Source organism: Fukomys damarensis, unplaced genomic scaffold (assembly GCF_012274545.1).
Source record: "Fukomys damarensis isolate Sample0158 unplaced genomic scaffold, DMR_v1.0_HiC HiC_scaffold_3, whole genome shotgun sequence".
Classification (NCBI taxonomy): Eukaryota; Metazoa; Chordata; class Mammalia; order Rodentia; family Bathyergidae; genus Fukomys; species Fukomys damarensis.
In genome coordinates, this window is record NW_022900915.1 from 12,139,427 (window position 1) to 12,163,186 (window position 23,760).

The 23,760-nt window shown below is 39.2% G+C and overlaps 1 protein-coding gene across 2 annotated transcripts in view; it reads left to right on the forward strand.

Moving 5' to 3' along the window:
- The window catches only part of Prelid2 (PRELI domain containing 2), a 73,206-nt gene extending 57,786 nt beyond the window's left edge, over nt 1-15,420 (forward strand). For both annotated transcript variants that reach the window (XM_033766874.1, XM_010627041.2), the window contains 2 exons: nt 8,088-8,157; nt 13,020-15,420. In XM_033766874.1, coding sequence (XP_033622765.1) covers nt 8,088-8,147 — 60 coding nt within the window. In that variant the 3' untranslated portion in view covers nt 8,148-8,157; nt 13,020-15,420. The remainder of the gene's footprint in view (nt 1-8,087; nt 8,158-13,019) is intronic.
- The last annotated feature ends 8,340 nt before the right edge of the window (nt 15,421-23,760 follow it).

Consider the following 23,760-nt stretch of genomic DNA (forward strand, 5'->3'; position numbering starts at 1 on the left):
TGAATGAATCTGGATTCTGCTACTTAGTAGCTGGTTGCTGTTGGTCAAGTTTCTTCACCTTTCTGGTTTCATTTCCTGTGTGACTGCCTTAGAGATTGGGTGTGAACATTAGAGGAGTTTCATTTCCTTATGTGTCTTGACTAGTCTATGGAGTGTGAGGGTAGGCAGGGTGCGGAGGCTAGATGAGGGCAGACTAGGTGTGAGGGGTAAGGGTATAATGTGTTTAGCCCAGCCTAGTGGAGGCCGTAACCTGCTCAGTAATATTTTTTTCTGGACCTGGTTTCTAGTTCTGTCTCTCTTGTTGATGACCACTGTGACAGAGGGAAGCTCTGGTTCACCCTGCTGATATTTCAGCTTTCTAAAAGCATTAGTGACTCTCAGGTAATATGAAGAGCAAATGAAAGCACTTTGTGGAATATGAACAAGAATGAGATGAGCTTCTGCTGACATTTTGGATAGGCCACCAGCTGAGAGGAGGAGGGTACCAGGTGGTGTGTGTCCCCAGCATGATGGGTCCTGGTCAGAGCTAGTACATGAAGTCCGTTGATGCTTTTTAGGCCACAGAGAGAAAGGAAGGTAATGTTGTGTGCCAGTAGCTTTGTGTGTTGTCTCATTTAATTCTTAAGAGAAATCCTGTAAGGAAATATGCTTGTTCTCTCTTCACTCATTTTACAGACCAAAGCACCCATTGTGAAAAAGAGTTGGAGAAACCCAGGTTTAAATCTTATGCTTGGCACCTGCTAGATTCTGTGACCTTAAGCGAGGTTTTCACCTCTCTGAGGCTGTTTCCTTACCCGAAAATGGTGAAAGTAAAAGTATCTTGCCTCATAGGGCTGTTGAGTGGATTAAATGAGATAATGTCCATAAAGCCCTGCCGTGTAATAATGCCATAAGAAATTCTCATTAGACGTGACATTGTTGGAATTTGGTGAGGTGGGGTTTTGACCAAAATATTGCTTTAGGAAATTGTATTTTGTTCAAAGGGAAAGCCTCATTTGAAGACATAGGAAACTGACTGCATGGAAAGATTATTGACTCATAGAAATGTATGAGCCAGGAGAGAAAGAAGGGGAAGGGCAGAAATAAAACATAAAAGAATTATCTGGGAATATGTTGGATTTATTTATCACCTGGGCATCACTTAGAGGTTTATTTATTCTTTTAGAAGCAATTCATTGGTAAAATGTACAAGTGTGCTGCTCATCATTTTATTTCTCAGAACTGGTAAAAAAAAAAGGAGAAATTATGACTGAACTTAAGTTTGATGAATAGTAAAAAAGTAGCTAAGGAAAGGGAATTGATATGTTATGTTTTAGTTTGTCCCAGCTGCTGCGAGCTGGTACTGGGGACCCTGGTTCCAGGTATTGCTCTGGCTCTGCTTGAGTGTAAGGGAGAATTGTCATATAATTAGGACTGACATAGAATGTAGAATAGAAATTGTCCCATGAATGGATGTTTCAAAGCAAGCGAGGAATGATTGTTTGGCAGGAATTCCACGATAGGGTATAGTACTGAGCATGACGTAGATTAGTACTATGAAAAAGCTGTATTTTACCTGAAGTCTGAGTCAGGGAAAATAAAACTATGTACAGATTACATTTTTGAAAATTCTAAATGAAAACAGACTAACTGAATCACAACGGAGAGTAGGCGAAATAACTTTATAAAACACAAAAACACCAGTGACTTAACTGTCAGGTCAGGATTTGGGAAATTGTCAATAGAGGAATAACTTTGCCACTGTTCATTCTGGGTCACAGGACATCTCTAAGTCAGATGGACCGCTTTTAATCATTTGCTGAGTGTTTCCTGTGTGGATTAGATGCTGGAAGGGCTTTCCCTGTTTTTAGATCTTATATTCTGGGATATTGTCTTTTTTGTTACAATTTAGGAGACTTAAATATTCTCCTTAAGGGTGGGAGAGATTTATAATGCGAAGCAAAGATAACCGAATTATTGTTACTAGTTCAATGTTCTGTAGTTATACCTAAAGGTTTTGGGTTATTAATGAAGATAAAAATTAATCAGTGTTTCTTGAGAGTCTATTAGCCACTATGGGGAAATCATATTGAAGCCATACATTGTATCAGGCTATTTCTACTTGAAAAGTATTGTATGTAGAATAATTTGTAGATGTGATTAGATACCATATTGATTCATATACTCAGATTTAAGACATTTTATTTGAAAGCAGGACTAAAATATCTGATTTGTTTATCAGGATTTTTGAGCACAGTCAATAGGGAAGGAAGGCAAATCTTGCTGAGTACCTAGCATTTAAGAGGCGTTTTCACATTTTCATTCTCAGGTGCTGGCCCTGCTTGTGTCTTGTGTGGTAGGAGTCTTGAGTTCTGGGCTCTCTCATTTGGTTACCTCCCATTTGATTAGTCATTGTGTGATTTTTTTTTTTTTTTTTTTGAGACAGGGTCTTGCTCTGTAGTCCAGGCTGGCCTAGGATTCGCCATGCACCTTTTGCCTCAAGTCTCCCGAGTGCTGGGATTGCATGCGTGTGCCTCCATGTCTGGCTGATTTTGGACAGGTGCTTAATTTTCCTGAGCCTTGGTCTCATCCAAGAAAAGAAGGGTAATCGTGCTCCAGGGCAGGTGGAAGGTGAAATAGATCAATACAGTTACAGTGCTCAACGCAGTGCTTGCCACACAATATGTGCCAGTAGATTTTAATGTGTTACTATTTGGTGTTATCTCAGTTTTATAGATGAGGAATCCCTGAGTTTAAAAGAGCTGGGCAGTATCAAGTCAAAAGATGCTTTATTGTGATAAAATATCTCTTCTTGCAGATTTTGGCTTGTTTCCCTTTTGATGAGGAAATTGGATGCAGGTTCAACCCTCCCCCCTCCTTTTCTCTGTTCCTTCCTTTCCAGAAGATGCCCAGTCTGTTCTGGGTTTTGGTGTTGGTGCTGAAGCTTTTACTGTGAGTGCCAGATGGTACAGAATACTCCACAAACATGGGATTTACTTCCAGGGATGGAGGCTGGATGATGTGATCCAGAGTGTAGCCAGGTGAAGGAGTTAACTCTTTGAGGAGGTGCTGAGTAAGTTGAGATCTAGGGCTGCAAGGAGCTCCCTGGTCAGTATCTAGCCTTGGCACGATCTGGAGATGTTTCTCAGAGAGAGCAGTGAGCAAGGAAGAAGGAACGGAACATGTTCCCTGAGTAGGAAGCAGCCCTGCGTGCCTGTAGTTAGCTGGTGAGGGGAAACAGACTCAAAAGGGAAGGGAGGTTTTTGAAGTAAAATTGATTTTTTTTTTTTTTTTTTTGCACTCCTAAGCTACCTCCCCAGCCCTTTATTTTACTTTATATTTTGAGACAGGATCTTGCTAAATTCCCCAAACTGGGCTCAAATTTGCACTGCTCCTGCTTCAGCTTTTGGAATAACTAAGACTATAGGCCTGCACCATGGAGCCTGAGTGATCTTTCAACATCCATGGAAGGATCTCACTTTCTAAATGCCTATTGGCTAAACCAGATTCCCCAGGACTCTAACTCTTGCCTCTGCTGTCAGCCCTTTTGCACCTTTCTCTCTTCTTTCTTTTATGTTTGCATCCTTTGTTCTATCCTTGTTTTGTTCTTTTATCTCCTGCAGCAGCTCTTGTTATGCTGACCTTCTCAACCACACTTCAAGCATGCTGACTACTAGGCAGATTGTACTATAATTCTGAAATTCACATTCTTGGCTGGAATTCAGGAGTGACCAGGTAATTAATTTTTCGGTCTGTCAACATTGAGTGCCTACACTGTCAGATTCTGCGGTAGGTAGTAAGATTCAAATGTAAGTCAGTTCTGTTCCCTGATTCTTAGCACCTATTATAAATTGTGATAGATATGGTTAGGTGTGTGTCATATGTGTGTAATCCCAGCACTGGGAGGCTAAGGCAGGAGAATCTGAAGTTTGACCCAAGCCTGAGAAATTTAGTGACTTAGCAAGACTCATCTCAAAAAGCAAGCAAATAAAAAGTTAAGACTGCGTGTGTCAATCAATACAGAGGCCCTAGGTTTAGTCTCCTCTACAGCAGAAAAAAAAAAAAAGTGGTAGGTAGGTGTATAACCTGGTGATTGATTGATGAAGTCAGTCATTTATTTAGTAGACATTTATCCCTTGCATTTTGTGTCCCAAGGCCTTGTACGTCTACTGAATACATCTTGAACAAGATAGAGAAGGCTTCCAACTTCATGTTGTTTACTTTCTGGTGGCATTAGGTGAATTACAGAAGGGATTTATATGAATAGCATTTGTTCTCTTACTGACTGTTTGCCAGAAACTAGGGATTTTTTTTTTGTTTTTTTTGTTTTTGTTTTTGTTGTCATCAGGACAGAATGCAGAGCTACATCCTCAGTCTTTTTTTTTTTTTTTTTTTTTTTTTTTGGAAAAGATTTTCGCATTTCCCCTTTTTTTTTTTTTTTTTTTTTTTTCTTTTTGGAGAAAAGGTTCTGGCTAACTTCCCTAAGCAGGACTCTAACTTGGAGCTCTTCTGCTTTTGCCTCCCAGAGTGCTGGGATTCAGATGTGCGCCACCATGCCCTGCCAACAACTAGTGTTTAACACTCGGTACTGTGATAACCAAATTATTCATTATTTTAACTAATTCGTTAGTACAAGCCCATGCTACTGCTTTTATTCAGAATTCAAAATTGAGGCTTACAGACTTTAAGATCTTGCGTGGACTCTCACACCTAGCTTGTGAATGACCCAGATCTTTCTGAGAGTCGTTGCTCAGTTACAGTGCCATTTGTGGCTAAAAACAGAGAAGTTTTATGTGCTCTTGTCTCACTAGAAAAGAGTAGAGCTAAGGTGGAAATCAAGGTATGTTGGGGTGGGGCGTGGGAGAGCGGACTGGTGGGCCGTGGTTTCCCAACCTTCAGGATGGCAGTTGCTTAACCAGGAGAGTGTGGCGTGCACTTCCGGCCTAGAGCCTCTTAAGCCTCCCTGTGCTGGGCTCCTTCATCTCTGTGTGTCACACTCAAGACCAGACTTTGGATCTACCTATCTCCTCTTGCAGAGGCTTCTCCAGCTCCTCTTTTCTTTCAAGATTAGTGTCTGCTTCCTTTTTTCCATTGTACTTTTTCTTCTTTTTTTTAGGTTGTACCACTTCTCAGAGGCTGTCTTGTCTCTCAGGTATTTTTCCTTCCTCCCTTTACTCCCCAGGGACCAATGAATCCTGTGTAGCTGTGTCAGGTCCTTTCTGTGTTCCTGTGCCCCACACTGTCAGTGTAGTTCCTGACACACACAGTGGGCTCTGGTACTGTTCATGGTGTTTGTTCCAAAGCCATGACCCTTAAGGAAGCATCCCCCCTCCCACCGGGGGATGTCTTTAACACCAGTCTTTTATCATGGTGATATTTAAGTGAGCAGTTGTCTTTCGCTAAGTGCTATGCATGGATGTGCCATTTGACAACTGCTTTAGAACTTTGTAATTTTTGTAAGGTCTAATGTTACTCTCTTTGGAGCCTCCTAGGTGAATCAAGACTTCTTAAGGAAGCATCATTTTGATAACAAAATAAATACGCTGCCTGGATGTAGCCATCTTTGGTTTTAGCTTATTTCTGTTCCTCTTAAGACAAGATTTGTTTTTTTTCTCACAGTTTTTTTCTAGCTATTCTTGAGCATCAGAGTGGGTATTTGTGAAATGCTTTCAATGGGAAAGGCTCTGAGATTCCTTTGTGGGAATAGTTTGGGCACCACAGCACTGCTGTTAGGGAAATGAGCATGTGAGATAGCTTACTTATCTCTATACTGACAAATAGAGAAAGGTAGCCTTGTAATAGAGAAGAGAAATTCTCTGAGGGGAAAGAAATAATGAAATAAAGCTGGTTTATGGTTTGTCAGTCCAAAATGCTTTTAAGCTATATCTATAAAGGTGTTGCCACTTAATGTTTGTTCTGCATTTGAGGCATCATTGTGTGATAAGTGGTGGAAATTTAGCCCCTTTAAGCCTGCTCTCCTGGGGGTTGAGATTTAAGCATTGGAGCGAACTTTATTTGAAGGAACTCTATCGATTGGGATTTGATTTGGTTTATCTTTATCAAAGAGAGGTACTAAATAATGACTGGCCTCCCTGTTAGGTTTTTTAATTCACATTCCCTCTACCCCCATTCTCCACCTTCTGTTTCTGACTGTTCATCTTAAAAAGACTAAAGTGGTGTGAGAGAGGGAAAAGAGAGAAAAATCAAGTGTCACATTGTGAACATAATTGATTCAATAAATAATGTCTTTCAATTTCCACGGCAAACCTGAGTCTTCATTTATGTCAATTAGAGTTCAGCTCAGTAAGTGGTAGGCGTCTTAATTTAGATGGATGGGAAAGTTCATGGGTTCTCACTTCTCCAGTAAGGAGTGTGCTTTTCTTGTTTTAAAGATAACATCTAGATTTATGCACCTACTCTACAAAATGAAGTTTGAAAATGAATTTTTATGGTCATTTTTATTCTTCATGAAAATAGGAGGACATTTATTTATTGTCCAGGGGGGTCATTGAAACAAAAGAAAAAAAAAGAAAAAAATTGAAAGGAGAATGAAAATTCCTTGGAATCTACTGGACTGTAAGCTTTTTAAAGTCAGGTAGGAATTTTGTCTTTTTTGGTCACCACTTAATCTCCAGTGCTTGTACTATAGTAAGTACATAGTAAGTAGTTGTTAATTGCATTGTTGTTGAATGAAGAGAACAGAAAGAGCACGATCCAGGTCTTGATTCATCTCCCTGTCTTTTTCCCAAATTTGTTTTAAAAAGAGAGTGGCTCTAAGAGTATATGGTACATACTACATCATCAGAAATTGCCATGGAGAACCTATTTTATCAACCCCCAGTCTGGCAGAGTTGCAAGTGATCTCAGAGGTATAGAGCCGTTATTTATAAGTTCTATTATGTGAACTAGTTGTGTTTGGAATCACTGGAAGCATGTTGTAAATGCAGATTCCAGGCCTCAGCCCTGGAATTTCTTATTGAGTCACTGGTGGGGCTTGGGAGTCTGAATTTGTTTTGGTGGGGTTCCCTGCTAATTCTGGTGTGCAGCTAGGTGTAGAAGACACTGTGCCAATTGGCCTGGTAATCCCCTGATATCTGTAGTCTAGTGTACCCACGGTGAAAATGGTCAGCTAAGGGACTCAGCAGAATGATTGGTAGTTGTGTGACTAGGACCCAGATCTCGGCTCCAGTGACAGTGCCAGGCCCTACAGTTTGTTGTTTTCAGCCAATGCTCAATGCAGCCCAACATTTCTTAAGATCCTTTAATGCTTCATCCTTCCAAGACAGCGGCAGCATTTAGGGTGATGGCTCTGGCAGAATATGAACAACTTTCTGAATCAGACCTCATCCAAGCTTCTTTGATGTTAAATGTATTTCATTGTGTTCTCTAGGAATGCCTTTGATTACTCCTCATCCACATCCCTTGCCTGGCTGAGAACAAACCCCAGTAGGAAGTCTCTACCTTTCTTCTATTGGCCCACTCTGCCTAGCTTCATTAGAAGGGGAACACATAAGTTCTTGTTAAAAGTACAGCATGCTGGGGCCTGCTTTAGTTCTGTTAGACCAGACTCGTCCTAGGACGGGCCTGGGAATCTGTATTGGGGTGAGGGAGGCTGTGTATCCTCAGCAGCCTATAGTCCTGGTGGGTGGGGGAGGGAGTGTGTCCCTCCTGAAGGGGATCTCAGTGGGCACCACAGCACCCAGACCCAAGGTAATGGACATGAAAATTTGACAGTGATACCAGCACATTTGTTAGTGGTCAGAAGATGTTATCAATGCCACTGTTCCAGCCCTGGCAATGACACTTAGGAGCTGGGCCACTTTCAAGAAGTTGCTGAACATCTCATGGGCTGATTTTTTATGTTGAGTGGAAATCCTAAATTCTACTCTGCCTGTCTCCCCAAGTTTGTCTGAGCATATCTGGAGGGAGGTAGTGTATGTGATAGTTCTGAGTAAAATATCATAAAAATATAAGGGAAAAATGTGAGCCTACTTTACTGAAAGGGATACATGTTGTAACATGGATTCCTTGAAGGGAAGGGTTCTGATAAATGTAAAAGGCTTGTCTGCGAAATGTGGCATTTTCATTTTTCTTTCCTCTCTCCATAGGGAATTAGAATAATGGAGACACTGCTGAAGGAACAGTGTGGTGCCCCCTTAGTGGAATAAAGAAGTATCAGTGAGTACCAGAAGCAAAATCAGAATCGTTTACTTGAGTCACGTTTTTATATGCCTGGTATTATGCATCAGCCTTCCTGGGCTATTCATGCTGTACATTTCCCAGTTATATCCACAGAATACTATTTCACAGGTGTTTTGTTATCTCTTCAGCGCCTTTATTTACTTGGTTCTTTGATTTTTGGAGCAGTTTTGTAATATGTGCTGGGTTACAACCGCATTCAAATTGTTGAAACTGTTCAGCACAATCTACGATGATTGGGACTCTTGAAGTGGCATAGACTTGTAAAGATTGCTGCTCAGGATTAACAGAGGCTTAATTTTATTGTTCTGAGAACAATAAATGGGAAGGTTTAAAGCTGTAAGTGGAGCAGGAAGAAAGGAACATGTTGATTGGCCAGTGAAACAGATACATCTTACTAGTCATACAGGTTCAGTATCTCTAATCTGGAAACATCAGTAACAAGCACTCCGAAATCTGAAACTTTTTGAATGCTAACAGGAGGCCAAAAGTGGAAAATTTCATACCTGAAGCATGTGATGAGTGGCTGTCAAAACACCAGTACACAAAAAATACTGTGTAAACTTACATTCAGGATATGAGTATAAGGTATATATGAAACATAAATGAATTTCATGTTTATACTTTGGTTTCATTTCTAGACTATTTCATCATGTATATACAGATATTTATGGTTTATCCTCCTTTCACCTTGGGATACTGGTTCACCGACATTTTGCATCCTAATCATTTTTAACTCCCCCCCCCCTCAGCTGCCCTATCTCCTCCATCTCTAGATGCTCTTCTGATCTCCAAAGTCTACCTCGCTGTTTCCTAACACTTTATCTTTTATTTTTCTCTTTAAATTAACAAATATTTTAAACTCTAAAAAAAAATATGAACCAAAACATTTCTGGTCCCAAGTATTTTGGGTAAGGGATATTCAACACATTTATATACTTGCACTGCTCAGAGGTGGCTGCCGGAAATGCATTTATGAAGGATCTGAATCTTGGGAGTGATCTTTAGGCTCGAGGTAAGAGCGCCTTGAATGGATTAACAGTGTCTGCTGTGGACACAGGATGAAAACACATCTCCTCTAGTTTAGGGCAAGTAGTGCAGGATTAACAGTGGGAAATTATAAAGCCATTCTCGTATTTTTAACTTCTAGCGTCTACATCAAAGGTAATTATCTTTATAGTTAAATAAAAAAGAATGAATTCCAAAATGAATGAGTATAATGGATTTCCATGTTACAAAATTTATAGGACTTAGGTTTTTAACATTTAAGAGAAGGTAAAACTTTTGTATAGCAAATATTGCCTGAGTAGTTACCTTATATTGGCCTTTTAAAAGTACTGCAATGAACTGTGAACTTTGAGAGCAGTTAACAAGAAAAAAGCAAAAGGAACACTCATATCTAAGTACCTTGGCATTCATAGCATGCCAATCAGGCTTATAAATAAACCACCAGTTGGAGAATTAAAGTTTCTGTACACTTCATATTAGTACATTTAATTATTACTGGGGAGGCTAAATAAGATAATTTCCTTTAGTATAGGCATGACACATGTGGGTGCTTATAAAATATTAGAATTTAAATATGGGGCACAATCGAAATTTATAGTGAATATTTAAATTTTAAAAATTTATTGGTGCAGTTCTGGAATTCTTGTTTCATGAGCATCTTCATGTGGTATGATAAAAAAATGTAGTGTATGCTGCTGCTGCGTGCTATCCAATGGAAAGACAGGCTCATAAAAACATTACAGTGTGTGCTCGTCCACCTTTTTCACCATGCACGGCACTGTGCAACTTCTCACTCTTCCCCAAAGCCAAAACGACAGTTAAAGATAAACGTTTTGAATCGATTCAGGGCATTGAGGCAGCTGTCTAACAGAGCGAATAAAGACACTCACAAAGAGGACTTCCAGAGCAGCTTCAGGAAGCGGCAAGAATGATGGGAGAAGTGAGTTTGAAGCAAGGGGGTGGGGTCGGAGGGCGATATATCATTTACTGTAATACAATTTTTAACATTCCTTTAACATTATAGAGAAAAACTTAGCCACGTCTCCTGCGTTTCTAGGCTGGCACATATATGCATGTGAACTTGTGCATGGATTCCACCTTTTCTTAAGGTGAGAATCTAAAATCAGTGTTAAATGAGGGGCCAGCACTTAACTAGGAAAGGTATATACACGTATTAGTTTTCAAACTTCAAATTAGAGGCTTTGAAACTCAGGCAAGCATCAGAGTCATATGGAGCATTTGGTAAGTATAGAATGGTAGGATCCCTCCCAGAGTTCTGATGCAGTGAGTCTGAGGTGGGCTCCTGTGTTTCCAGCAACTTCCCAGGTGACACTTTGAGGACTTTAAATGAGTTCGCACATCTCTGGATGAAGACATATGAGGTACGAGGGCCTGAAAAGCTAGTAGCTGAGGTTGTGAAATTGTCATAATTTCAATTATGACATTGTGAAATTGTCAAATTGGGGCAATTTCAGTTTAGTTGGCTGAATGGTTTTCTTTGGATACCTTTCCCATTTTAAATTTCCCAGAATTTTAACATTCTCTCTCTTGTTTGTCTTTTGCTTTGGTTGTTTGAATATTGACAGGCTCTAAACCAGAGTAAACACAAACTGAAAATTAGAGAGACAGGACTTAGGTCAACTTGAGTTTTAAGTTAGTTTGGATTGCAAGTATAGTAAAGAAAGTAAATTAGACATACTTATAGCATTACCTGTGGGCCTAGATTAACTTTCTTCCCTTTTTCTTTTCTTTCTTTTTTTTTTCTTTTGCTGTGATTGAGGGCTAAGCCATGAATTCAGGGTTTTACGTTGTTTATAAAAAACAACTTATTCTCTCTTACGTGAAGTAATTGAGTTCTAAATGCTAGTAAGAGTTTAGTACAGGACAGTGGCATTTAATGCAGTGAATGCCACAGAATTCCTAAATTGTTACATAATTCAAACTTTCGAAATTCACTACTACGTTTCTCAGAGGAGCAAATGTAAAGCACACTCAAGCACATAAATCTACAATTACTGTAAATTAAAGGCTTGAAGTTCTCAAAGACAGCAGCATTAAGAGATTATATACAATTAAATGGACCCATTTTAAGTGTATCGTTTGGTGAGTTTTGACAAATATATCATCATAAATATTATATAGAAACATTGGAGGCTTTGATATTGCAGCTGTATTACCAGTTTATCCCCACCACTATTTTTTGACAATATTTACAAAATTTTTGAAGCTTGAAATGTTTCTGCTTTGATGGAACTTTTGGTTTCTCAAAAGTAGCTGTATGGAAAAGATGGTATTGTTGTAGGTGGAGGGACTACTGGTTTTATGAATAGTGAAATGCTACATAAAAAGAAGAGGAATTCCACTGTTAGAGAGTAGGGGTCAGAAAACTGTAGCCTGTAAGCTAAATCCTGACTGCTGTGTGCTTCTGTAAATAAAGTTTTATTGGAATACAGCTATGTTTCTGATGACGTTCAGAGAGACAGCAGCAGAATTGAGTATTTGTGACAGAAACCTTACAGCCTTCAAAGCCTAAAGTAATTGCTGTCTGATCCTTAAAGAAAAAGTCTGTTGTTTCCTGGGTTAGCATCCTAAGGTCGTTGTGGTGAAACCCCCACCCCCCACTTTGGGATCAAGCTCGGAACCTTACACATGCTAGGCAAGCAGTCTTCCACTGAGCTGCATCCCCAGCCCTTAATTTAATTTAGTTTATTTTTGAGATAAATTCTCATTGAGTTGCTCAGGCTATTCTCAAACTTGGGGTCTTCCTGCCTTAGCCCCTTGAGTAGTTGGGATTACAGTCATGGGCCACCATACTTGATTTAGCATTTAAAAAAATACAGCATTTAATCACATCTGACCTCTTTTTTAAAGTTTGTAGTTTGATAATTTATTTCCCCTGCATTAATTCTAATATTATCACTTCATGAAGATTTGGATGATGCTACTGTAAGGCATACATAAATATTAAAATAACAACAGTGAAGTTGGAGTATGAGTGACAGTGGTCACTAAAATTGCTCCTCAAGGTCCATTGCATATATACAATGGAGTAGAAATGAGCATCTTGTTAGCACACAAAATGGCACTCTGATGCAGCAGTAATAGGTGCTATTTACAGTTTACTCAATATGCCAGCTTTGGGAGTTTGTAATTCTCAATTTATAAAAGAAAGACATGTTGTGGAATTTACACAAATGTGCAAGAAGAAAGATTATTTAATATTTTATGTCCCAGGGCATCTCAAATTTGTGTAAAGCCTCACAGAATATGATTAGATAGTATATGGTACCCATTGTTAATGGTGACTTCCTAGAACTCTCTAATCTGTGTGTCCACGTGGGCATTTGAAAAATAGAAAGCTAGGAAGGTGATTTTGTCGTGAACCAAAATGGAGGCACATAAATCTCGCTAACCAATATGCTTATGGCGTTGCTGCTGACACATCCGTTTGATAGATTTTTGATTTCCTGTCATTTTTGAATAAAACAAGTAGCCCTGACATGTTTGTTCTTGCCGCTGGCAGTTGAGAGACTGGACTTGGTGAGGTTTGATAACACAGTAGAGTTTCTATCATGTTGAAATGATTAAGACCTCAGTTTTAACTTTATCTTAAACTCCTCTCTGAACCAGTTCCTCTGGTAGTTGGATTTAATAAAATGAGGCGCTTGCTCTGTTCCAAGATCATTAGGAGATAGGAGTGCAATTTCTTCAAGAATTATCCATAGTGATGAAATTCAGGTGACTGAGGAGTTGCTTCAGAAAAGAGGGCAAATAAGTATTGATTGGCAAGACGTGTTTATTAGGTGATAAAGCCTGTTTGCTTTCTCTTGCAGGGGAGCTGTATCCATGTTTGCTTTTTTTTTCCTTCGAGAATTACTCTTGGCTACGACATTGGCAGAGTTCCTGGAGTACAGGTTTGAAGATACAGTGTCAGCAGCTCAAAGAACAGGACACTTTCCTATCGGAACATAAAACGACACACTCCCCTTGGATCCTGCTTTCAAGTAGGGGGACTCGTGGAAATGAGACTTTCTAGCTGGGTTTTCATGATGCAGTCTTTTTACAATTTTACAAATAAAGGGAAAACCCATATCAGGTGATGCCAGTCCTCCTCAGGGTATCCCTCTCGTCATCTGAGATGGTGTCACGGCAGCCAGGGGTAGGACAGAGTTCTGCAGAGGTGCTGGTGCTCATGTGTTATGAGCATCATTGCTCACGGGATTCATGAGCGAGAGGATTCTGGAGAGGTTGCTCACCCTGATATGTGATTTTCTAGGGTTCCTGGGACAGACAGGCCTATTTCAGATCTGTGTGGAAACTAAGCCATATATTTAAGATTCTTAGAAATCAATAATTTCTTTCTATCCGTAAGTGATGATTAACTGCCATCCTATAGCTTTTATAATGTAACACATGAGCTGTGCTTGGTCCTGTGAAGGGGCAGGGAGCAGAGAGTAGAAGGCAGGCTCTTGCCTGGCTTCTTTAGCTTGTTCTGTGATATGGAGCAGATCATTCCCTTCTCTTTGTAACTGGGAAAATCGTGCTATCAGTTGTGGGTCTTTCTGCTGAGTTTTGATGACTAAACAAGATAGTTTAGCTTGAATACAGGTTTTGGGAGTTAGACAGACAGACATGGGTTTGAATCCAAGTGCTGCCACTTACTATTTAGTGATCATAAACATAATTTTAAATCTTTCTGAAGCTCATTTAAAAAAATTTATAAAATGTGATAATGGGATTAACTGTGTGCTTCCTGGCATTCAGAAGTCCAGTAAATAGATTTTTATTTGAAACCATGTTGAAAATACACCTTTCAACTGTAATGTAAGGTGGCATTACTATTTAAAAATGAGGTGATGGTAGCTTGCATTTCCTGTGACAGGAAGCCAAAATATAAATACACTCTACTTGAAAAGTAATAATTTGGAATTTATCTTAAGAATCGAGCTATTACTGGAGTCTTGGGGAAATGGTTCTTTTTTAATATTTGAAAAATTTTCTACTTAGTGCATTGATGAATTTCAAAGCAATTGTAATTTTTCGTACAAGCCTGCCACTGTGAGTCTTCTTTTATTGTATTTGAGCTACTTGTGCTGCCTAAGTTTTGTCTATTGGGTATTGGGATAATTTCCCCTTATTTCCTTAGTGTTTTATTCCTCAGTTGTGTTGGAGGGAAAAATGAATGGTAGAAATCAGAATACATTTTGATTTTTTTCCAATTTGTAAATGCCATTTGGTAGGCTTTTGGGATTATAGCCATTTCCCAAAAGTAGGAAGTGATGAGAATTTTCATGGAGGTGAGAGGCAAAAAATTTGTATTTGGAGACTGATGTTGGAATACATGTAACCATTTATACTCGACAACTAGCATTCTCTCCAAAGGTCAAAGCTTTTCCCATCATTGCTGTCCACTAGGGGGAACTTTATGCCATCCTGATGCTGGGGCTGCATCCCAGACTAAGAATTTAGAATCTCTGGGGATGGAGCCCAGGCATCAGTGTTTTTTAAGCTCTCCAGGTGATCCCAGTGGGCAGCTGAGGGTGAGAACTCTACAACAAATTCCAGGTAATGTGCAGTCTTTATTTAATTTCTTCCTGACACTGCTGAGATAGGAAAGGATCTTTCTGGGGGTGTGTTTGTTTGTTCTTTCACTAGAAATAGAGTGAGGCACAGAGAGGCCCAAACTGTGTCTTGATTCTGTGAGGCCTGGCCGGCAATGCGAATGCATGCAGGGACCTGGTAGTTGGTTTAATGAGTGAATAGGCTGGGGCCACTACAGAGACCCCCAGAGCACACGCCTGGCTGAAAGTAAGCAGCTGCTGCCCAGCTCCCTCACTGTGTGTCCACATGGCTGTGATTTCCCATGAAAAGACAAACATATTTAAAAAAGAAATCTAATTTCTATATGTTGGCAGCATATTGGCATTGTTTGAAACCTTCAACAGGCTGTGCATGTTTGCCAGCCTGTACTTTTAGCCTGTGCTTCTAGGGTGTTAAGGACAGTGCTGAACATTCCAGCCAACTTTTAATAGGTTTGCATTTTTGTATTCTGGACATAGCTGCATTTGCCTTTGTTCCACAACTGCTTTCAGATGCATTTCCCTTCCTCATTCCCGAGTAATCCTCTGGACCTTTGTCAAACACTTTTCTTCAGGATTTTCACTCCTGTAGGCATTTATGGAATCCAGCTTCACATACATGGTTTAGAAATCTTACAGACTTTAAAAAATTAATCAGGGCATATTAGATTTTTAAAAATTATATATACTTTATAGATGCTCATTTAAAATTTTTAAAATTAATTTTATTGGTACGTTTTAGGTATACAATATAATGACATTTATCATTCGAAATTTGTACCTTTATGTAATCTATCTTGGTTCTTATTTTTTTCCCCATTCTCCTGCCCTCCCTATTTATAAAGACTGTTTCCATTTTTTCATTTTCTCATATTAATTCCATTCCCTTTTATCCTTTCCCCTACCTTCCCACTTCTCCTTTTTCCCTTTTCTTCCTATTTCATATTATTATACCTTTTAGTCCTTATTTACTCTTTTAGTTTCTCACACCAGAGAAACTATTCAGTATTTACCCGTGTCCTGTTTATTTCACTTAAGAGTATTGCCTCAATATGTAGATGCTCATGTTTAACTTTGTTGTCTTCATTGTAACAGAAGAAATGTCAAAGCAGGAGGTGTGTTACCGGGAACACTAGGGACAAGATTGGGAAGGGTTAAGTCACAGACTTGGTCAGGTTCCTCCTGACTGGGTTGCTGAGGCTGCATATCAGAGTGGGGGTGTCCTGTGTGACTCAGATGGCCATGAGTACCAGGCACCCCTGGGGAGGGGTGCACAACTGCAGATCCTTCTGTCCTCCCCCTGAAATTCTGACTCCTGCCGTTTCATTCAGGATACAGGATCTGCATTTTGAAACAAGTTCTCCAGGAGATTTGGTGTTCTGTTTCACAGACCACATTTGGAGAGACTCTGATTGGACAGAAATATTTTTTATCTCTATGTCTCTTGTTACTTAAAAAGGTTTTCTAGTCATTAGGGCTCACTGATCAATACAGTTGATTGCTGAAGACCACTATAAAGTTCTTATGCAGAGAGAAGCTGACTTAACTTATCCTTACATGATTGAGATTCTTTCACCAAAAAGGGTGTTATGATTTAAATCATATGTGGGTTAAAAAGGTGCTGTATTCTTTTTATATGAATTATTTTGTGTATTTTAGAAGCAGTAGATATGTAATTTTCTATTAGACATTTCAGGGTGCATGGTAAAGATAATTCAAGGTTATTTTAATTTGCATACTTTTTTATTTCAACTATTAATATGGAATTAGTTCTCAATTTAGTATACATTTTCTTGCTTTTGTAAACAGAATTTACCGAAGATAATTAAATCTCTTCAGGATCATCGTTTGTTTTTAATTCTTTCAGGTTTGTTAAATCTCCTGCACTGAATAGCTCCCAAAATGTGTTTGCTCTCTGATTTCCTAAGTGGTGTTTAGAGATTATCTTTCCCTTCACTGTTACCTGTCATTTCTGTGCCTGCCTGTAGATTTCCTCTAATTTGCCAGGGGGTTGGGAAATCGTGTAACAGCACACTCTATGGCAAGTAACAGTAAACGGAGGCTTTCAGAGGCATTTTTAGCATTAAAATGAATGAACTAGGCTGCATTCATTTGTGACATTGTTTTAGTGTCTCACATACCTTCCTCTAGCTTATTTCCTAATGTCCAAATGCAACTGTCAGATCTGTGATCTCAAGATAAGTGACATGCGGCTAGAAATCATTTCTCTTGATATACAAGCTACTGTTTTCTCCATTTGTGTTGGTATTTTTACATATATTCTTTTCTGTAATGTGGAAGAGAAGTAGATTAAAATTCAAATGAAAATTTGTCAGGCCAGATTTTTATACAAGATAAAGTGTTTTTAATTCAGTGTTAATTCAGTGTGATTTAGAGCTATAAATTAGTTGTTTGCCTATGAAATTTCATCCTACATTCATTCTGAAATAAAGATTTTACAACTAATATTTATGTGTACTACAGTTTCTGGGGGACATCTCATTTCTCAGCGTAGCTTGTGTTGTGTGTAGTAATGACCTTGATGTGCTCCAGCCGTCTCGGTGAGAATGTTGCAGCAAACCCTATGATGGTAGTAGTTTCCTCCTTCCATAAGGCGAGCTAATTAAGTTTCTCCCAGAAATACGCAGAGGCCATCATTACTGGGTGACCTGAATGGGCCATGTGCTGGTGGATCAGAGGACTGAGGTCCACTGCTGGAGGAGTATGGATAGACAGCAGTGTGAAACTAGGTGGTCCAAAAGAGGAAGGGAGAGTCAGAATAGCTTCTTGTTGACCTGTGAGCCTCAGCTATGTGTTCTGTACTTTTCCCCCTATACCAGGGATCAAATTCAGGACCTTGCACTTGCAAGGCAGGCACAGTGCCACTGAGCTAAATCCCTGGCTAGACTTTGTTTCTGTGAGACTTTTGTTTCTGTCCTTTTGTTTGTTCCTTTTTACTCAGATATATTTGGGTGGGTTTCTATGCCTTATTACTGAAATGCCTTGTCCAAACCTTACTGACACTCTTCCTTTGCTAGAGCTAGTGTGTAGTGATGACTTATAGTTAGGGGTAAGGTCCCTAGTTTAACCAGCATTTATTGAGCACCTGTTGTATGCAAGAGAAAAGGAAGGATTTTCTTCCCTTTTGACTTGCCTCAGTGGGTCACTAGCAGGCTCATGCCATCTTAGTACTGACCAGTGGCAGTAGTGGGTTACTATGGGTGGTAAGATGAGATACACCTACTACCCCTTGAGTAAAGCAAAAGATAATTGTTAAGATGCAGGAAAAAGGTTAGCGTACGATACACAGTGGTGCAATCAGCACAAAAATTATAGGTCGGTGGTTCCAAAGCTCATCAGCAGATGCACAGTTGTGGATGATTAAAGTCTGAATTAGCGAGGAGCGTGCTACTTCTTCTGGAAGGTAACAGCTTCTCATGTGGCCCCTCATAGTCAGAAGGCTGAAACAGGTCTGAATGAGATCATTTTATCTGAGCCATGTAGGAACTTTACAGTGCACAGTGATTGCAATGCACAAGACACTTGATTGTGAGCTTTTTTACCTTCAGACTCTTGGGCATTACATCTGGTCTGAGGGCACCCCTAAATTCACAGCTGCATTATCAGTGCATCCCTGATATTTCTGTGGGTACAGGATGGCATACTTATTGTGGACTAACCCTACAAACCCTGGAACCTTAACACAAGCCTTGAAGAGACTAAGGCAGGCAGAGAGAGAGAGAGAGAGAGAGAGAGAGAGAGAGAGTCCTAAGTGACGAACACAGTGTGATGTGAACAGAATAGAAGTTAACTTACAGAAATGTGTAGAAATTTATCCATTTCTCATTTTCTTTTTTTGTGGTACCAGGGATCAAACTTGGGCCCTTGTTCTTGTAACACAGGGAGTGGAACCACTGAGCCAAATCCCTGGCTTGAAACGTGTAGAAATTTAAAGTGCAGCATTTCTTACATACTTTAGCTGCTGTTTGGAACCATCTGGGGTGCTTTAAAAAGTGCTGATACCCACTCTTAGAGATTCCTTTTGGTCTATTGGTCTAGATTGCAACCCTTGTGTCAAGATTGCATAAAACTCCCCAGATGGTCTTTTTTTTTCTTTGGTTTTTTGAGTCAGGGTTTCACTATGTAGTTGAGACTGACCTGGAACTCACTATGTAGCCTAGCTGGTCTTGAACTTAGAGCAATCCTCCTGCCTGAGCCTCCCAAGTGCTGGGATTACAGGCATGCGCCACCACACCTGGCTTCTCCCCAGATGGTCTTAAGCTGTGGCAGTGCCTCCCACCAACTTCAGGGTAATGTTGTTCTATCAGTGCTAACCCTTTGAAAATAGCTGGGGGAAGGCATTTGAGATAGACACCTCTCCTTTTTAGTGTTCTGCCTTTGGCCCCTCAGAAAAATATAATTCACTGTCCTTAAAAACACAGTTCCAATGTCTCATCTTAAATATTAGTAGAAAAGAGATTGAAAATACTCCACCATAGGCAGCCTATTTTGTCATGACCAAAAATTTGAGTTGCATTTGTTGGAAGGGGATCCATGCAGAGAAAGGGTCTCCTAAGAATTCAAGACCCTTGCTGGTCTCAAAGGGTTAACCCGAGTAGCTGAACAGCCAGACTTTAAGATGTAGCTCTGAGCTATGGCCAGTCCTGCTGTGTAAGAGGTGGCCGAGAGAAAATAGCTGCCACCATCCTGTTAAATTAAACTCCATGGAGCTGTTCTCCAGGATTCTCGGGGAAGGTTAGAGCCATTTTGTGCCTGCCATCTGTTAGGTTGCTGATGGAGTCATTACTTTTTTGTTTCAGTGCCAGCAAGAACCTTTGGATCCGATGACAAAGAAGAAAATGCTAATTGTTCAACTGTACAGTTTTGTTTTCCCATTTTGAACTTAGGTGTCTCCCTAGATAGAATTCAAAAGTTCATCAGTTGCTCAAACTTTGAAATTGCCAACTTCTTTAGAGATTTAAGAGAATTTATTTTGTAGACTGAAGCCCCCTCTGTCATTTCTTTTGGCTTAAGGGTGTAGTCATTAGTTTTATATTTGGAAACCAAAATCTCTTTTGTCAATCAGTTCAAAAGGAAAAACAAAAATCTCCTGATTCTCAAGATAGAAGCTTTATAAAAAGGACAGAATACAGAATCATTATGCTTATAGTTTAAGGTCATTTAGAAAGTTGTAAATAAAACTGTGACTCCTTTGGTTCTCAAAACATGCTTCTGAATTGTTATTTTCCTACCAAAATCAAAAGTGCTTGCTATGAGAGAAAAAGAATTCAATATGAATGAAAGACTCCAGAGTACAGTTATTGTCATGGAAATAGGCTAGAGGGACAAGTAAAAGAAAAAAGAACTGGAAAAATCCTGTGAAGGCCATACCTGTCACTGATTAGATTACAGTGACAGTGAGGAAAGCTTATTGTCGGCTACTTTCTTTTACAAATGACATTTCAGGGAATTTGAGGGTATAGTATGGAAGTTTAGAGTGTTCATGGCTTCCCTTTTTGATCTCCTTTTTTTCCCAAATGTATCCTTGGATATAGCAGGAAAAAAACGTTTGATGTAGATTTTCTGCTTTTTTGTTTTTGATTGGTTGTAAAGTCTTTGGAAAACTTGCTGTCGCCTTTGGGGTATTAGATAGCTAAGTTTTTTAATTACAGTTTTAAATTGGATTAAACAAATATGTATCAAATTATAGTTGGAGGCTTCCCAGCATGGAAAGCAGCCTTTTTGTATGTGTGAAGTCAGAAGCTAGCATTGTAACTTGTTTCGTTAGGTGTTAATTGTCCTGCCAAAGTGTGATGAGAACCATTTCTTCTTGGAAAAAAATAAATGCTCATGTCTTTGGGGCCTTTATTAAAGGGAAAGATTTTGCACAGAGAAATTGGGGAAGAGCAAAGAGTCAGGGAGACACTTATATTTCCTCAGATTTGCTCCTGAAACTTCCTCCAGGGGTATCACCTGTGTTTTTCAGAACAAGGTATTCATTTCCTTGGAGAACATAGGTCATTTCCGTGAATGGTGTGGAAAGTTTCTTGAAGCATTCATTTTTTTCTTCTCAAAGCTTTTGGGGCAGGAAGTGTTTTTTATATTTTAAACACCAAATAACTTAGCAGAACGTACAGTTGGACTGGATTCCTTTTTGGGGAGTTGAAACGCAGGGCTTCATGAATGCTAGCAAGCACTCTTCCACTGAGTTACCATCTCTGTCCTTTATATTCTTTGGTTTTGAGACAGAGTCTCCCTAAGTTGCCCATGCTGACCTTGAACTTTTGATCCTCTGCCTCAGCCTACCACAGCTGGGATTACAGTCACGGGCCACCACATTTGGCTGAATAGATCATTCATTAAAACAAAACAAAAAAGAGATTTAAAAGAAACGTTATAATGCTTCCAAATACATATTAAGTATTATAGTAGTTTGAACTTAATGGACATACCAAAGAATGGTAGTTGTATATGATTTACCGGAATGTAAGCATTTTTAATCAGTACCTCCCAGATGCATTGGGGCTGTTTTTCTGATAGTATTCAGCTGGATTTCCCTGAAATCACTGGAGAGTCCCTGAGCGAAGCCACCTCCAGTCATAGGAGAATCCTATGCCCCCAGAATCAGCCTTACCTTCCACACACATAACTTTGCCTACCAGTGTCTTATAATGTAAAATGGATCAACATCCAGTAAACTTGGGTATACATTGCCTTCAGCCACATCACATATTATTTTGAAGCCTCTATTACAGTAGAGCTCTTAGTTGTTGAAGCCGTTAGTTGAGAAGGAAGCTTGTGCAAGCATAAAATATGAAGAGCATGTATTGAACACTAAATGACATTATTTTTTCTTATATTGTGTGTGTGTTTTCAGTAATGTTTACTCTTGTTTTTCTGGTCAGGAAATTATTATTTGTCAGTATTGTGTTTCTAACATATTATTGTTTCCTAAATGGAGGCAGTTCAGATATACTGTACCTATATACTGCAATTTTCTCTGTCAGTCTGCAGTGTTTAATCTGAAGTACTTATTAAAATTGGGTACAATTAGTCTTAATGGGGTAAAATAACAAACACAAGGGAAAAATTAAGGAAGCAGTGTGTTGATTCTTGTAATTATAGTGGTGCAGCTGGCTCTGCTACAGTAAAGCCCTTACTCTTCCCAGCAATAAACTTCTTTTCTGGTTTATTCTCTCAGATATACTTTGTCATTTGAATGGGAATTGTATGACAGTTGCCAGCAAGAGTAACTTTCCTTTTTTTTTTTAAAAGGAAACCCCAGACATTTCTATTAAGGATGGAAAGTGAGGTAGTACCACAATTTCTTTGTTGAAATAATATATCCTTGTCAGTTCTGAATTCCTTCACTAAAGTGAAGTTTGGAAGTGCATTTTGTAAAAGATAAGAAATTTTAGCATGTGATTTGATGTCTGTTGAGCAATGGCTATAGACTAAGCTTTGCAAAGTTCAGCAGTTGTACAGCGTGATAGGTGGGAGTGAGGGTCAGGGCTAGATGCCCAAAGAAGGCAGTGTACTGGCTGTGTTGCTGAAGCTCTCTGGGCTTCATTATCTTTGCACACGAGGGGATACTAATAGTGATTGGCTTACTCAGTTGTTGAAAGAGTTACATGAGATAAGACGTCCCACATAGTAAACACTCAGTAATACCTAGAAGCTGTTGTGTAGAGTTGGTATAAATTTTTTAAACATTTGGTAGAGTTCTCCAGTGAGACCATCGATGCTTGGAAATTTCTATTTTGAGGAGTTTTAAATTGTAAATTTAACTCTAAATAATTGTAGGGCTAGTCAAATATTCTATCTCAAATTGAATGAATTGTGGTTGTGTGTGTGTGTGTGTGTGTGTGTGTGTGTGTGTGTGTTTGTTTAAGATGAACTGGTCCAGTTAATCTAAATGTTAAGTTTTGTTTTCCTTACGTTGTGATGTCTGTCTGGTCTGTAGTGATATCTCATTTTATTCTTGATATTTTGTTTTCATTCTTCCTTTTCTTAGTCATGCAAGATATTTGTCAATTGTATCAATCTTTTTAAAGAAACAGCTCTATTTCATTTTATCGTCTCACTTTTCATAATATGTAATATGTTCATATATGAAGCTCAGGGGTTTCAGTTGTACCACTGCTGGCTCTTTTTGAGTCCAAAGGCTGTGAGTCTCGTCAGTTCTCAGCTGTAGCACTCTTTCTGCAGAGAAGCCCTCCCTGAGCCTGCACAAGAGGTGGTGTCCTCTGTTGAACCCTCCGTGGAACCTGCTCCTCTCCTTGTAGTAACTTTGTCCCGCATCAGTACCTCTACTTAATCTCAAGCGGTGTGGTTGAGTCTGTTGTTACTAAATGAGTGAGATCCTCCTTTGTAAAATGAATGAATTGAAATAGATGAATTTAAAGTCTCCTTTTTAACTTTGTTTTCCGTTTCACCCTTCCTTTTCTTAATTTTCTCCATTCTTTTCCGGTCTGCCTGCTCACCCAAATAATGGCCCAAATAGAATCACACCCAAAGTTTTCTCCTCCACCCTACCAACATTAGGTTTTATCTGAATAACAAAACTGAAATTGTGGTTATGTATTAGATGAATAGTAACACCTAATTATGGTTTTCATTTTATCCCTACTTGAATATGAGAAAGATTTACTTATCTCATCTGCAACTATTGAGCGCCTATTGTGTGCCAGTCCGTGTGGGAGACTGTAGAGGTGAATATGGATCACAAAACCAAGTCCCACGGAGCTCATGAAGTTTTGCATAGATTTGTTGATCATATGTATATTTTGTGAATTACCTTTCCACCTGGTTGCTGTATGTCCCCCTCCTCCTATTCCCTTATGGTGTTAATTGAACAAATATTTTGCTCAGGAGCATGGGAGATGTAAAATTAAAATAATCCATTTCACAATTCGTTTAGCGTGTATTCTGCTTCATGAGTTCATCAATTCAAACAAAAACATCTTCCTCAAAGAACTGGTGTAGGCACCCTAAT